At 40.9% G+C, this 16,977-nt stretch overlaps 1 protein-coding gene across 1 annotated transcript in view; it reads right to left on the minus strand.

Annotated features, from left to right (window-relative positions):
• The window catches only part of tspan13a (tetraspanin 13a), a 61,931-nt gene that overhangs the window by 21,242 nt on the left and 23,712 nt on the right, over window positions 1–16,977 (minus strand). Inside the window, exons 2-3 of the mRNA XM_068003817.1 lie at window positions 8,769–8,936; window positions 2,647–2,727 (exon numbers count right to left, since the gene is read on the minus strand). Coding sequence (XP_067859918.1) covers window positions 2,647–2,727; window positions 8,769–8,936 — 249 coding nt within the window. The remainder of the gene's footprint in view (window positions 1–2,646; window positions 2,728–8,768; window positions 8,937–16,977) is intronic.

Below are 16,977 nucleotides of genomic sequence, written 5' to 3' on the forward strand. Positions count from 1 at the left end.
CAGTGCCAGACATGCTGCCTCATCTCCCGATGGCCGAGTCTGCCCCTACACAGGTGAAGCAGTCTTTGACGGGGCCCTGAGGGGCTCCAAAACCCAGAGGTCTTAGGCCAAGAGCATCTCAGCAGTTACAGCAGGGATCAGAGCAGCCTGCCACTACCTCTGCTGAAGCCACAGGGGATGCAACACGTTGAAGCGGTAGCAGTGTAAGACAAAGCAATTGTAATTCACCAAGGATACGAACATGGGTATTTGACAAAATGCTATGTTGTTAAGTTTCCTTTTTTAATGATTTGCACCACTTGCCCATTATTGCATCCCGAGTGCCAACTCGCCCTTTCAGTTGCTTCATGATGAATGTGAACAAACGACAGGACACAATGGGAGATGTGTAATGGGTGTATGCTTGCTTGAAGGACTGTTTTGTGCAAAGGGCATCCCGGGCAGCAAGGTACATGGCTAGTGTAGCGATGGGTGCCCCATTTTCATATTACTCGTCATCCTCGTCCTCCTCTTCTTCAAAGTCCTCATCATCAGAAACTGATTGAAGAGTGCCTTGGTTGTCCTCCACCTCTTATCCTCTCTGCTGCCCAATGTTGTGCAGGATGCAGCACACCATTACGATTCTGGACACCCTTGAGTACTGATGGGTGCCTAACCTGAAGCGCATCTTTAACATGCTGATGGATTGCTCATTGACACACCTGGTGGTCATATGGCTCTTGTTGTAGCACTCTTCCGCCTCTGAGCCAAGGGACTGCCTGCTCATTCCGGCTATTGTCGTCACAGGGAAAGTTGACATTAGTCGACACTTTGGCAAACAACCTATCCAGTTACCTGCCTTATACATTTACGTGCAGCTGAATGGGAGACCCTCAAAATGTCAGAGGCAAAGAAATTGAGAGCAATGGTAACTTTGACAGCGACTGGTAATGCTTGGCCACCAGGTCCAGCAGGGAGCAACTCTTCTTGAAGGAGGCTACAGATGTCTGCGATCACCTGCCGTGTCAACCGGAGCCTGTGGGAGCACTGCTCTTCAGATAGGTCAAGGAAGTTGAGCCTGCCTGTAGACCCATTCACGTGGATAGTGCCTCCTGCGATCTTGGTCACTCTGCTGCTCTCGCAGATCCCACCACAGCACAACCTTGCTGCCGTGGATGGCGATCGTCTTCCTCGTCCGGTGTCCTATCGAAAACATCCATGGCACCCCCCATCTGAAAACCTCCAAACTTCTGAAACATGTCTATGATCACAAGAACTCTCTGCAAAACATCCGCCAGAGGGAACTGAGAAAGCAGCCACAAGCACTGAGCCTTTATTCATATTGGGTAATCAGAACTTTAAACATCCCCATGAAGTGCCGCTCAATCTCGCCTCCGTTTTACTGGTGAGTTTCCTGAGCCCCGGGAAACCCGTGCTGGAGGCGTTAAATTCAGATCCCTGTTGAAAGCTCTTCAAATGCGACTCATTAGCATGTGATAATGATCGACCCGCCTCCGGCAAGGAAGTTACTTGCACGCAGCCAAACACACCACCGTTAAAATAGGCGGGTTGGACATTACTACTATATTTAATATCCATAGAATGCAAATAGGAACATAGTTGACTCATTCAGGTTTACATTTTGTATTTTTCTAAACAGTCATGTGTACCTCCATTGACATCATGTAAATTTATTATCAGCATTTGTCTGCCTATTTGGTGTTGACCACCTTGTTTGCCTTATTCCAACCTTCCAAATTTTGCTCCGTTTCAGTTTTACTTTCTTTTACTTCCTTTCCTCATTAGTTTGCGGGTCTGGACAATTGTTAAGCAGACAAGAGAATCTAATACAAGACATGAGATTCCTTGTTATGGGTGAGGTTTCAGATGAGAAAGATTAGGTTAATTTTTGTAGCTTTGCATTTACTAGGGTCTAAACTATATGCAATTACAATATTTGCTGCCAGTATGTTTAACGAAGTTTTAAAAAAACGGCACGTGGTGCTGAATGTGTTGCAGAACATGAACTGGAGGTCCTGAAAATAAATAGCTGGAGGTTGGAAGACAGAAGTTGAAAGTCAAAAGTGGCATCAGGTTACCTACCATAAGGGACAAATGGATAGTAAGAAAGATAAACAAAATATTAGTAAAATAAAAACGCAACAAGCCATACGAAATACACCACTAATGGTCAGACACCCATGTGTGTGTTCCTTCTTCTAGGATTTTTTTGATTGATCAGCCTTTGACCCTAATGTGATTGGCCAACCCAATGAACATGGCTTCAACACAGAAATGCTATTATGGAAAATTGGTACAATGGGTTTACACCCAAAACATTAAACTATCTTTTTTCTTTTCAAGTAGATGACGGGGTGCTTGGCATTTATGGGGTCTGAAGTCCGAAGAAGAAATACTTAGCTGATCTATTTTAGGGGTCAAGTCTTGGCCAGTACTGAAATTGTAAACCCCTCAATGGATCTGGGATTAATATTCAGAACTGAGAAGCTCAGTAGTCATGCTACTAAAATGCTTGCTGATAAATCCCATGCATACATCAGGTCAGCAGCAAAGAAGAAAAAAAAAAGGTTGGTACATATCAATGCAATGGAGAAATTAAGGAGCATTTCTGAACTTACAAAATAATGAAAAACTAAACTCTCTCACCTGTTGACTCTCATTGAGCGCGAGGCTTGCACAGGAGATTGAGAACTGGACTACAAACACCAAGAACAAAATGATCATATACTAATAGCAGTCAAGGAAAAAAATTAATAGCTTTGATTATTTTGCTGGTCTTATGGCATAGTGTAATATGGAACTAACATACCAGAATATTTTCCTGACATTAATAAAATCAGAAAACTTGTCATCATGTTTCAAGGTTTTTGTGCCATTTTTCCATTAAAAAGTTACTTATAATTTCATGTTTTTTAAGCAACATTTATTGTCAAGTTTAAAAAAGGTGGTTGCTATGCTAAATTCCTATTCCTATGCTGGAAGTGGTATTCAACCAGACTAATAGATAAAGAGGAAGTACTTAAAAGAATGGCACTGCTCAAAGTAGAAAAGTCACCCAGTCCAGATGGGATGCATCCTAGGCTACTGAGGGGTGTAAGGGTGGAAATTGCAGAGGCTCTGGCCACAATCTTCCAATCCTCCTTAGATATAGGGATGGTGCCGGAAGACTGGAGGACTGCAAAAGTTACACCCCTGTACAAAAAAGGGGAGAGAAATAAACCCAACAATTACAGGCCTGTCAGCCTAACATCGGTGGTGGGGAAACTTTGAGACAATAAACCGGAATAAAATTAATTGGCACTTGGGCTAAGAAATGAAAGTCAGCATGGATTTGTTACAGGAAAATGGTGTTTGACTAACTTGATTGAATTCTTTGATGAAGTATCGGAGAGGGTTGATGAGGAAAGTGCGGTTGATGTTGTGTCAATGGACTTTCAAAAGGCATATAAAGTATCATATAGTCAACTTGTTAACAAAATTTTTTGTTAAAAATTCATTCATGGGATGTGGGCGTCACTGGCAAGGCCAGCATTTATTGCCCATCCCTAATTGCCCTCGAGAAGGTGGTGGTGAGCCGCATTCTTGAACCGCTGCAGTCCGTCTGGTGAAGGGTCTCTTACAGTGCTATTAGGAAGGGAGTTCCAGGATTTTGACCCAGCGATGATGAAGGAACTGCAATATATTTCCAAGTCGGAATGGTGTGTGACTTGGAGGGGAACATGCAGGTGGTGTTGTTCCCATGTGCCTGCTGCCCTTGTCCTTCTAGGTGGTAGAGGTCGCGGGTTTGGGAGTTGCTGCAGTGTATCTGTGGATGGTACACACTGCAGCCATGGTGCACCGGTGGTGAAGGGAGTGAATGTTTAGGGTGGTGGATGGGGTGCCAATGAAAGGGCTGCTTTGTCCTGGATGGTGTCGAGCTTCTTGAGTGTTGTCGGAGCTGCACTCATCCAGGCAAGTGGAGAGTATTCCTGACTTGTGCCTTGTAGATGGTGGAAAGGCTTTGGGGAGTCAGGAGGTGAGTCACTTGCCACAGAATACCCAGCCTCTGACCTGCTCTTGTAGCCACAGTATTTATGTGCCTGGTCCATGCTGTTGAATGTTAAGGGGAAGTGGTTAGACTCTCTTATTGGAGATGGTCATTACCTGGCACTCGTCTGGCATGAATGTTACTTGCCACTTATCAGCCCAAGCCTGGATGTTCTCCAGGTCTTGCTACATGCGGGCACGAACTGCTTCATTATCTGAGGAGTTGCGAATGGAACTGAACACTGTGCAATCATCAGCAAACATCCCTCCATCATAAGGTCAGAAATGGGGAAGGTCACTGATGAAGCAGCTGAAGATGGTTGGGATGAGGTCACTGCCCTGAGGAACTCCTACAGCAACGTCCTGGGGCTGAGTTGATTGGCCTCCAACAACCACTACCATCTTCCTTTGTGCTAGGTATGACTCCAGCCACTGGAGAGTTTTCCCCCTGATTCCCATTGATTTCAATTTTACTAGGGCTCCTTGGTGCCACACTCAGTCAAATGTTGCCTTGATGTCAAGGGCAGTCACTCTTGCGGTGAACGGTAGTTCTTCAGACTGGATGGAAGTATACAGTTGTGTTCCCTGGGGTGAGTATTAGGATCACTGCTCTTTTTGATATATATTAATGACCTGGACTTGGATATAGAGGGCATAATTTCAAAGTGTTCAGATAACACGAAACTCGGAAAAGTAGTGAACAACGTGGAGGACAGCAGCAGACTTCGGGAGGACAGAGACAGATTGGTGAAATGGACAGACTCATGGCAGATAAAATTTAACAGAGGAAGTGTGAAGTGATGCATATTGGTAGGAAGAATGAGGAGAGGTAATATAAACTAAATGGTACAATTTTAAAGGGGGTGCAGGAACAGAAAGACCTGGGTGGTGCACATACACAAATCTTTGAAGGTGGCAGGACAAGTTGAGAAGGCTGTTAAAAAGGCATATGGGATAAGAACATAAGAAGTAAGAGCAGGAGTAGGCCCCTCGAGCCTGCTCCGCCATTCAATCAGATCATGGCTGCTCTTCGGCCTCAAGTCCACTTTCGAGCGAGAGAGCGCGCATCCGTCCGTCCATCTATCTCAGCCTTGAATATATTTAATGACTGAACATCCACAGCCCTCTGGGGTAGAGAATTTCAAAGATTCACAACCCTATGAGTTAAAAAATTCCTCATCTCATTCTTAAATGGCCGACCCCTTATCCTGCGACTATGCCCTCTAGTTCTAGACTCTCCAGCAAGGGGAAACGACCTCTCGGTATCTACCCTGTCAAGCTCCCTCAGGATCTTATATGTTTCAATGAGGTCACCTCTCATTCTTCTAAACTCCAGAGAGTACAAGACCATTCCACTGAACCACTCCTCATAGGAAAACCCTCTCATCCCAGGAATTAATCTAGTAAACCTTCGTTGCACCGCCTCGAAGGCAAGTATATCCTTCCTTAGATAATGAGACCAAAACGTACAATTGTAGCAAGACTTCCTTGTACTCCAACCCACGTGCCATAAAGGCCAACATGCCATTTGTTTTCCTAATCGCCTGCTGTACCTGCATGCTAACTTTTTGTGTTTCTTGCACCAGGACACCCAAGTCTCTCTGAACACCAACACTTACTTTTCCACCTAGCTTTGTATCGTCAGCAAATTTGGATACATTACACTCTGTCCCTTCATCTAAGTCATAAATATAGATTGCAAATAGCTGAGGCAAAAGCACCGATCCTTGCTGCACCCCACTAGTCACAGCCTGCCAACCTGAAAATGACCTGTTTATTCCTACTCTGTTTTCTGTCCATTAACCTGGGCTTTATTAATAGAGTATCATAGTGTCATAGAATAGTTATAGCACAGAAGGTGGCCATTCAGCCCGTCAAGCCCATGCTGGCTCTTTCTAAGAGCAATCCAGTTAGTCCCATTCCCCTGCTCCTTCCCTGTAGCCTTGCAAATTTTTTCCCTTCCTTTTTGAAAGCCACAATTGAATCTGCTACCACCACCCTTTCAGGCAGCGCATTCCAGATCAGAATTACTCGCTGCATAAAAAAGAATTTCCTCATGTCACTTTTGGTTCTTTTGCCAATCATCATAAATCTGTGTCCTCTGGCTCTTGACCCTATCGCCAATGGGCAGAGTTTCTTTTTATTTACTTTATCTAAATCCTTCACGATTTTGAACGCTTCTATCAAATCTCCTCTCAACCTTCTCTGCTCTAAGGAGGACAACCCAAGATTCTCCAGTCTATCCATGTAAATGAAGTCCCTCATCCCTGGAACATTCCAGTAAATCTATTATGCATCCTCTCCAAGGCCTTCACATCCTTCCTAAAATGCGGTGCCCAGAATTGGACATAATATGCCAGCTGTGGCCGAACCAATGTTTTATAAAGGTTCAACATGACTTGATTGCTTTTGTACTCCATGCCTCTATTTATAAAGGCCAGGATCCCGTATGCTTTGTTAACCGCTTTCTCAACCTGTCCTGCCACCTTACATAAGAACATAAGAAATAGGAGCAGGAGTAGGCCAATCGGCCCCTCGAGCCTGCTCCGCCATTCAATAAGATCATGGCTGATTTGATCCTAACCTCAAATCTAAATTCATGTCCAATTTCCTGCCTGCTCCCCGTAACCCCTAATTCCCTTTACTTCAAAGATTTGTGCAGATAAACCCCCAGGTCTCTCTGTTCCTGCACCCCCTTTAGAATTATACCATTTAGTTTATATTGCCTTTCCTCATTCTTCCTGCCAAAATGTATAACTTCGCACTTCTCAGTGTTAAATTTCATCTGCCACATGTTTGCCCTTTCCACCAGCCTGTCTATGTTCTCTTGAAGTCTATTACTGTCCTCCTCACTGTTTACTACACTCCCAAGTTTTGTGTCATCTGCAAATTTTGAAATTGTGCCCTGTACACCCAAAGTCAAAGTCATTGCCATATATTGAAAAAAGCAGTGGTCTTAGTACTGGCCCTTAGGGAACACCACTGGATACTTCCCTCCAGTCCGAAAAACAACAATTCACCACAAAATCAAGGAAGTTATGCTAAACCTTTATAAAATACTGGTTAGGCCTCAGCTGGAGTACTGTGTTCAATTCTGGGCACCACACTTTAGGAAAGATGTCAAGGCATTAGAGAAGATGCAGAAGGGATTTATTAGAATGGTGCCAGGGATGAGGGACTTCAGTTATGTGGAGAGACTGGAGAATCTGGGGTTGTTCTCTTTAGAACAGAAAAGGTTAAGGGAAGAATTGATAGAGGTGATCAAAATCATGAATTGTTTTGACAGAGTAAAAAACTGTTTCCAGTGGCAGAAGGGTCGGTAACCAGAGGACACAGATCGTAGGTGATCGGCAAAAGATCCAGAAGCGACACAAGGAAACAATTTTTTTTAAACACAGCAAGCTGTAATGGTCTGGAACGCACTGCCTGAAAGGAGTGGTGGAAGCAGATTCAATAGTAACTTTCAAAAGGGAATTGGATAAACACTTGAAGGGAAAAATTTAAAAGGGCTATGGGAAAAGAGCAGGGGGATGGCTTTCAAAAATTGGATAGCTTTCAAAAAGCTGGCAGAGGCACGATGGGCCAAATGGCCTCCTCTCATGCTGTACCTACTATGATAAGCAGTTTGTTAGTTTGTCTAAGGATTGTTATCTTTTATTATTGTCTAGGAATTGCTATCTTTTATTATTTTCCTTTCAAGGAACTAATGTAACTTCTACTGTAAATATTTTATTTGCTTGTTCATTTTCTTCAATAAATTTGCTTGATAATTTTAACTTAAAGTGAGGTCTGATGCTGTGATACTCATTTTGCACATACAGAAGACAGGAAAAGAATCCTGTGGAGGCACAGATAATTCCAGTAATTAAAATAATGAGAAATATATTTGTTTGTTCTCCTGGGCACATTACAAAGGCTTGCATGGATATCAAGGATAGTGAAGATACTTTCCACGTCACGGCCACCAGATATTTTGCATTTATTTGAAATAATTTTGATGCTTTGATGAGGACATTGCATAAAATGTTGAGTCGCTCTCTGGACTCAAAATAGGGCCTGGCTGCAAAATGCCAGCCTCTGCACTGGGCAAGAAACAGATCCCTGCAGGCATACCATGAGGAATTGGCCCCTATGGACTATGCATCATTTTCAGTGCATCCATAATATCTGCTTTAATATCTACTAGTAGATCTCCAGTGCCATTGCTCATGGCTAGTCCAGGACCTAGGTGACTTTCTTTAAAAATTGTTTACTGCAATTCCAATGTCTCTCAGCCTCAGAAGAGCGTCCATGAATTCAACCAGTATGATATTTTTCCATTTCCACACCAGCCGTTCTGTAGTTTCTGAAGATAGCATACAAGGGGCAGTTTTGTGCTGTGAAACCATTCCCACTAGGAACAGGATTGAAACCATATAAACTTAATATGTGACAGAATTTTACAACCAGTAGACTTTCATCCCATTAGTCTTAGCTGGAGACTTGAACTCAGGTTCCAAAGGTGAAAGTCCAGCATCTAACCCACCCCACAAGTCAATGTAAAGCCCAGTTGGCTCATGGTGTCATTGTCATCTCTTACACACAAGCATAACAAAATAAAAACCGAATTAGGCGTGCACTTCTATTTACATTGCACTATATGATTCTCTTTCATGCATCATTAAAAACCCATTTTTTGAACAATCTATGTCTCAATGATCACATTAAATAATTAGATATTTATTTTTCTGTTCAAAGGATACAAAAAACAGTAACACTTGGTGATGCTTAATGGCTCCCAGCAGTCCAATCAAAGCAATGAGGAAAAGAAAGATTCCCACTCCAATCACTCCCGCAACAACAGAGAAGCTTGTAACGAGTCCAAAGGTTTTACCCCATGCTGCAATTCCAATCAGCAACAGACTCACCAGCTGTGAAAAGAAAGGCATAAATTTAGAATTAGACACCCATCTTATAGTGCCGTAAGCAAGATACTGAAAAAGTTACTGCTCAGAACAATAGAAGTTTACAGGAAAAGGGAAGCCTTTCGGCCCAGTGTGTCTGTGGTGAATCTTTGCTAGAGCAATCCAAAACTAATCCCATTGCCCTGTTCTCTCCCTATTACCTTTTATCTTCCTCTGCTTCAAATATTTATCCAATTTTCCCTCAAAAGATACAATGGTCTCTGATTCAATCACTCCCCATGGCAAAGCATTCCATGTTCTAACAACCTTTTGTGTAAATAAACTTCTCCTAATCTCTCTCCTCACTCTCAGTGATAATTTTAATGATACCTCATCACTGACTCCCCAACCAGAGGAAACAGTCTTTCCCTATTCATTGTATCAAAACTCATTATTTTAAAACCCTCTATTAAATCTTCTCCAGTGGAAATAGTTCCATTATCTCAAGTCACACCTCCTAACTACAGTTTCCCCATCCCTGACACCCTCTTGGTGAATTCATGTTGTATGGTCTCTATGGTTTTATTGCCCTTTCTACAATGTAGTGCCCAAACCTGCACACAGTACTCTAATCTAACCAATATTTTGTATATATGCATCATTACTTCTTTACTCTTGAACTTTACGTCCCTATGTAAAAAAACTTAAAATGCTACTGGCCTTTTTAATGGCTCTATCTCTCTGCATTCACACGGTCACAGAATTATGTATTTGAACCACTAGGTGTCTGTTCATCCACAGCCTACAGAGTCTTCCATTAAGTGTATACTCCTATTTGTCGTTTTTCCTCCCAAAACGTAGGACCTCACACTTATCCACATTAAATTGCATCTTCTACCTGTCTGTCCATTCCACTAACCGGTCTACATCAAACGACTTACTTTTGTGCCATCAGCAAACTAAGATTGTGTCCAATTATCTACACACACACACAGCAAAAGTGGACCCAGCACTGATCCCTGGCTTACAGCATACCTTCTCAAGTCCAAGCAACACAATTTACACTTCATTTCTGCCAACCAACCTTCTATCTATGCAACTACATTTCATCTTACACCACACTCTTGAATTTTTCTAACAAGCCTCTTGAGACATCTTATTGAATGGCTTCAGATGACCCATAGACACACATGTTCTACTGCATTCCCTTTATTTATCCACTCGGTCATTTCTTCAAAAATTAAATGTGTCAAACACAACTTTCCTTTAACAAATCTGTGCTGCCTGTCCTTAATTAATTCAATTATTTCTAAATGCTTACAAATCTTATATCAAATTATGCATTTGAGAAAGTATGTTTTTATTAGCTGTACAATTGCATAATGATAATAAAAGGCTTTTCTTCCCTCCCAGTCATGCATAATACAGTGCTGAGCAGCTGAAGAATATCAAGATGCTGACAAACCTAATACTAAAAGCATATACTAAGAATGCTTCCACTCTGGCCACAGATAGTTTGTCTATAAAAACAAATGTACATATAATTATTGTGCGTCGCTGACACAAGAAAGTTATTAACGCGCTTAATATTCACATCATGTACAAGAATGCAGGATCAGAAAGGTAATATTCATAAGTTACCAGGTCATGTATCAATACTGCTGGGACTTTCCCAGCACTTCAATGCTTAATACATTAGTCCAATGTGCTTCAGCTCCAACACTCAGGACAGCACTCATTATTTCCCCATTGTGGCATTTACATTCCCTACACCAGCTTCTTTATAAGACCAGCAATTCATTCCAATATGTGCCCACTAGGAACTAGGTTTAGACTGTCCAAATTAAACTTCACTTGGGACCCTTGCAGTCAACAGACTGAGAAGACTTATTCAGTGTGAGCTGAATTTCAAGGCCAATGTCCCATGTGTTCACTAACATTAAATATAAATGCATGGTTATGATTTTTAATATAATTTAACTGATATATAGATTTGTTTGCTCCTAATTCTTCTAAAGATTTCAAGAATGGATAACAACTGGCTTTAGATCAGTACTGTTACTTTTAATGGAACAATAAACTACAGAGAAATTTTTCAAAGTCTCCAAGGAGAAGTCATTGATCAAACATTTTATTTGAAAATAATATTAGGAGAAGGAAGCTTAAAATCAAAACAAAACCTCTCAGTGGAAGCTTTCACAGAAAAAATTCCCATAGTTTGGATGCAGAAATAGTCACATTGTTTCCCTCAAAGCATTACTAACACTATTTACAGCAGTCTTGCTTTGACATTGTAAAAAGAGGTCATTGTTATCTTGTTTGCAACACTAGAAGTAGTACAAAAGGTACCAAGCAACACCATGTGATAATTCATCCGTAGACTGAGGGCTCAGATAACAATCTACTGTATTAAGTAAATTGCCAAGAATTCTAATGCATAATTACTGTTTTACATAGTTCTGTTGGTGAAATTTGTCATTATATTTTGTTTATTTAGAAAAAAGCTAGTAAATTCAAAGAAGTGTCTTCTGGTTAGTTTATCACTGCCAAAATGTTAAATGTTGTAATCTGAAATCTAACAATTTGTCAATGTTTGCTGCAAGAAAACTATTTTATTTGGCAATTATCTCTAAAAAAAGATATGGATTAATGCCTAGGTTCACTGGTTCTCCACAAACAATGAAGTTGGTGGGGGGGGGGGGGGGGGGGAAGGAGATTAGGTAGGCAAGTCATTTAGATTCCTTTTGCTCATTACTAGTGTAAGGAATCTTACAACACCAGGTTATAGTCCAACAATTTTATTTTAAAATCACAAGCTTTCGGAGATTATCTCCTTCGTCAGGTGAGTAGTGAATGAGAGCTTCTCAAATCGCATATCTTAAGATATCTAAGATATGCGATTTGAGAAGCTCTCATTCACTACTCACCTGACGAAGGAGATAATCTCCGAAAGCTTGTGATTTTAAAATAAAATTGTTGGACTATAACCTGGTGTTGTAAGATTCCTTACATTTGTCCACCCCAGTCCATCACCGGCATCTCCACATCATGGCCTCATTACTAGTGACCAACTAAAAGACAGCATTGGCAGAGCCCTAGAAACAGGTTGCCTTACCCATCATCTCATTTAACAAATGCACAACAGCGGGTGGACAGAGGGGAAATTAGACAGGAATTGTCTAATTTTTAAAATCAAAAGAGCTTTCAGTAAGAAACTGTCAACTAAGAATGAGAACTTCACCATCCAGCACAATGGTTTTGGTCAGTTTTTTGGAAGACATTAATAAACTTGCAGAATGGGCATGTAATTGCCAAGTGAATTTCAATATAGACAAGTGTGAGGTGGTACATTTTGGTAGGAAGAATAAGGAGGCCACATATTCCTTGGAAAATAAGAGACTAAAAGAGGTAGAGGAGCAGAGGGATCTCGGGACACAGATACACAAATCACAAAGCAGCAACAATGAGGCCATTAAAAAAAAAGGCAAACAAAGCACTGGGGTTCATTTCTAGAGGGATAGAATTGAAAAGCAGAGAAGTTATATTAAATGTCTATAGAAACTTGGTTACACCACACTTGGAATACTATGAACAGTTCTAGTCTCCATATTATAAAAAGCATATAGAGGCACTGGAGAAGGTGCAAAAAAGATTTGCTAGGGTGATATCAGAACAGAGAGGTTATACCTAACAGGAAAGACTGAACAGGCTGGGGCTCTTTTCTCCAGAAAAAAGTCTGATGGGTGACCCAATAGAGGTCTTTATGAAAGGGTTTGATAGGGTAGACGTAAAGAAGATGTTTCCACTAGCGGGGGTGACCAGAACTAAGGGCCATAAATATAAGATATTGACTAATAAATCCAATAGGGAATTGAGGCGAAACATTTTTACCCAGAAAGTGGTTAGAATGTGGAATTTGCTAGCACAAGTAGTTGAGGCAACTAGCATAGATGCATTTAAGGAGAAGCTAGATAAATATATGAGGGAGGAAAGGAATAGAAGGATATGTTGATGGGGTGAGAAGAAGGGTGGGAGGAGGCTCGTGTGGAGCATAAACAATGGCATGGACGAATGGCCTGTTTCTGTGCTGTGCATTCTATGTAATTCTATGTATCACCACAACAACAGCAGCATTTATACGGAAAGTTTAATATAGGGAAAAGTCTCAAGGTGCTTCAAAACAGGGAGGAGCACAGACACCAAGCAGGGATTGGGGAATCGCAGGCATGGTTCAAGAGGTAGGTTTGGAGGAGGCTTTTGAAGATAGGGAAAGATGCAGCACAGCAGAGGGGATTGGAAAGAGAATTCCATGGTACACAGGTGTGATTGCTGAAGGCTTTGCTACCTATGATGGAGCTATAGTAGCAACTATAACATTCATATAAACTCAGTCTAAGAAACAAAGTTTAGGACTTAATATGAACTTGGACACAGCATTGGGATTCTTCCCCCTGCCCCCTTCAGTTTTATGGCAAGAAATAATGCAGCAGCCTAACTTGTGAGGGGTTGCTGACTGTCCAACATACATGTAATAGTGTGTGTATATTATATATCTCACACACGAATTGGCACTACACAATGCCTGGTAATGTAGGTGCTTATCCACTTTCCTTACCAGTAGGGATTATGCATTTATTGGTTGTCGAAGAGAATGCACTTTTAATTGGAGTATGTTGTACTGTAATTCAAGTCACAGCCAAACAGGAATCCACCCTCAAACTACCAGAGATTTTAACTTAAATAAAGTATATTTTAAAATTTGTTTAAACAAACATTTGGGAGTGTATTTCAAACTGCATTTTACACTCTTCTATCATTTGTTTCGATATAACACAAATTAGGCAATGATTTGGTGCAGTGCAACAAACCACAATATATCCCACACATTTCAACACTTATCACACATATTCCAAGTAATGTGAGGAGGCTGAAAAAGAGGGGATATATACACTAAATGGAAAAACCTCCATGCTCTATTAACAAAGCCCAGGATCCCATATGCTTTTTTTTTTAAAAAACAGCTTTCTCAACTTGTCCTGCCACCTTCAAAGGTTTGTGTATGTGCACCCCCAGGTCTCTATGTACCTGCACCCCCTTTAAAATTGTACCATTTAGTTTATATTGCCCCTCCTCATTCTTCCTACCAAAATACATCACTTCACACTTCTCTGCGTTAAATTTTATCTGCCACGTGTCTGCCCATTTCACCAGTCCATGTCCTCCTGAAGTCTGTTACTATCCAAAACATTACTTACTACATTTCAGAGTTTTGTTTCATCTGCAAACTTTGAAATTATACCCTCTACACCCAAAACTAGGTCATTAATATGTATCAAAAAGAGCAGTGGTCCTAATACTGACCCCTGGGAACACCACTGTATATTTCCCACCAGTGTGAAAAACAACCGGTCACCAGTACCAGTGCTTTCTGTCCCCCAGCCAATTTTGTATCCACACTGCCACTGTTCCTCTAATCCCACTGGCTTTAATTTTGCTAACAAGTCGATTATGTGATACTTTATCAAATGTCGTGAAAGTCCATATACACAATATCAACTGCACTACCCTCATCAACCCTCTCCACTACTTCATCAAAGAAGTCAATCAAGTTAGTCAAACACTATTTTCCTTTAACAAATCCGTGCTGACTTTCATTTATTACCCCACACTTTTCCAAGTACCAATTTATTTTGTCCCAGATTATTGTCTCTAAAAGTTTCCCCACCACCGGCATTAAGCTGACTGGCCCATAATTGCCATTTATACCTCTCCCTTTTTTGAACAGGGATGTAACATTTGCAAATCTCCAGTCCTCTGGCACATCCCCATATCTAAGGAGGATTGGAAAATTGTACCCAGAGCATCTGCAATTTCCACCCATACTTCCCTCAGTAACCTAGGACGCATCCCATCTGGACTGGTTAACCTTTCTACTTTGAGTAATGCCTATCTTTTAAGTACCTCCTCTATCTATTTTCATCCTATCCAATATTGCTACTCCCTCCTTCTTTACTGCTTTAATGGCACAATCCTCTTCTCTAGTGAAGACGGATGCAAAGTATTTATTTAGTGCCTCAGCCATGCCGTCTACCCCCACAATCAGATCTCCTTCATTGTCTCTAATCGGTCCCACGCTTCCTTTGACTACACTTTTACTATTTATATGTTTACAAAAGACTTGTGGGTTCCCTTTTATGTTAACCGCTAGTCTATTCTCATATACTCTCTTTGCCCCTGTTAGTACAGAGGAGATCTTAAAAAATGGGACTTTCTGTATTCAGCTTGGTTCTCTACTGCATTATGAACCTTACATTCATCATAAGCCTCCTTTTTCAGTTTCATTTTAATCTCTATATCTTTAGTCATCCAGGGAGCTCTAGCTTTGGATGCCTTTCCTTTCCCACTTGTAGGGATGTTTCTACTCTGTACCCGAACCAACAACTCCTTGAAGGCCTCCCACTGTTCAATTATTGTTTTGCCTACCAATTTATGATTCCAATCTACTTGGGCAAGATCCGTTTTTAGCTCACTGAAGTTAGCCCTCCTGCAGTTAAGTATTTTTATGCTTGATCATTCCTTGTCCTTTTCCGTAACTATGCTAAACCTAATGATATTATGATCACTGTTACCCAAATATTCCCCATCTGAAACATGCTCCACTTGCCCCACTTCATTCCCCAGAACTAGATCTGGCACTGTTTTTCCTGGGTGGGCAGAAAGTTCTCAAACACATTTCAGGAATTCCTCCCCCTCTTCGCCCTTTACACTGTTACTATCCCAGTCTATATTGGGATAATTGAAGTCCCCCATTATCACTACTCTATATTTCTTGCTTCTTTTGGTAATTTGCCTGCAAATTTGCTCCTCTATCTCCTTCTCACTATTTGGTGGCCTATAGTATACACCCAGTACCATAATAGCTCCTCTATTGTTCCTTAATTTGAACCAAATAGTTTCTGTCTTTGGCCCCTCAACTACATCATCCCTTTCCAGTGCTTTAATAGTTTATTTGATCAATACTGCCAACACCCACCACCCCCCCCAACTTATTTCCTTCCCTATCTTTCCTGAATACCTTGCAGACGATCAATCAGGGATATCCGATTTACTCTTGGGTGGCAGAATAAGGAGATGCTAGTGTAAGGGGGCAGTTTCAGCAGGATATAAAAGCAATACTTCACTGAGAAAGTGGTCTGTTTTTGGTATAGTTAACCAAAGGAGGTTTTAGGAATTAGTAGCTTAGCTCTCAAGGTTAATAAAGAGAAACACAAGATACTTCTCTATATCTATGGCTACAACTGCTAGGACAGGACGACAACAAACTAGATCGATGTATGGCCTTTTGCAGCCTCGAGCTTTTCTAGGTTTCTAAACAGATGATGAGAACAACATACAATTTCAGTCAGAAGTGGGTACTGGGATGCAGTGTATTTTTTAATATTTTACAAGGTGAAATAATACATTCCATTTTCTACATTAATAAAAGAAAAAATGTACACAATGCATTTAGGCAACAACATTAAGGGGAAGAATTACTCTAAATACTATTTGTAGTGACATTGTAAATACATGTATAATAAACCATGAATTTTCACACATTATGTAGGAAATTCAAATATACCTATTTCAGACAAAACTGAACATGACCTGTATCAGAAAAGAAACTGAACTGGGTACCAGAGCAACAGGGAGAACAGTTAACTAGCGCCAATTTTGACTCCAAGCTGCACAGTATGCCATGGAAATAAAGATCATGGGTCTTGAGGCCAGCCCGAAATAGGTATTTAAATATGTTAAAACAAATTTAACAAGCCGCTACACAACTGTGGGGCAAGGCATCTGCTAGAAGACAGATTTGTTCTAGTCAAACAGCTATAACAACTTCCTTGATTTAGGCTCTGTTGAGTGACATTGTCATGCCAATAACATACCCTTGACTTTTGTTATTCTGTTAGAGGTATTTCCTATTTTATGAATAGTAAAGAAACAGTTGCAGTAATTTGCACAGTGGCATTGTGTAAAATGAGTTTGAAAAATTTTAGTACAATAGCTGTTCGATTTACTGTGT

Source organism: Heptranchias perlo, chromosome 2 (assembly GCF_035084215.1).
Source record: "Heptranchias perlo isolate sHepPer1 chromosome 2, sHepPer1.hap1, whole genome shotgun sequence".
In the NCBI taxonomy this organism is placed as follows: Eukaryota; Metazoa; Chordata; class Chondrichthyes; order Hexanchiformes; family Hexanchidae; genus Heptranchias; species Heptranchias perlo.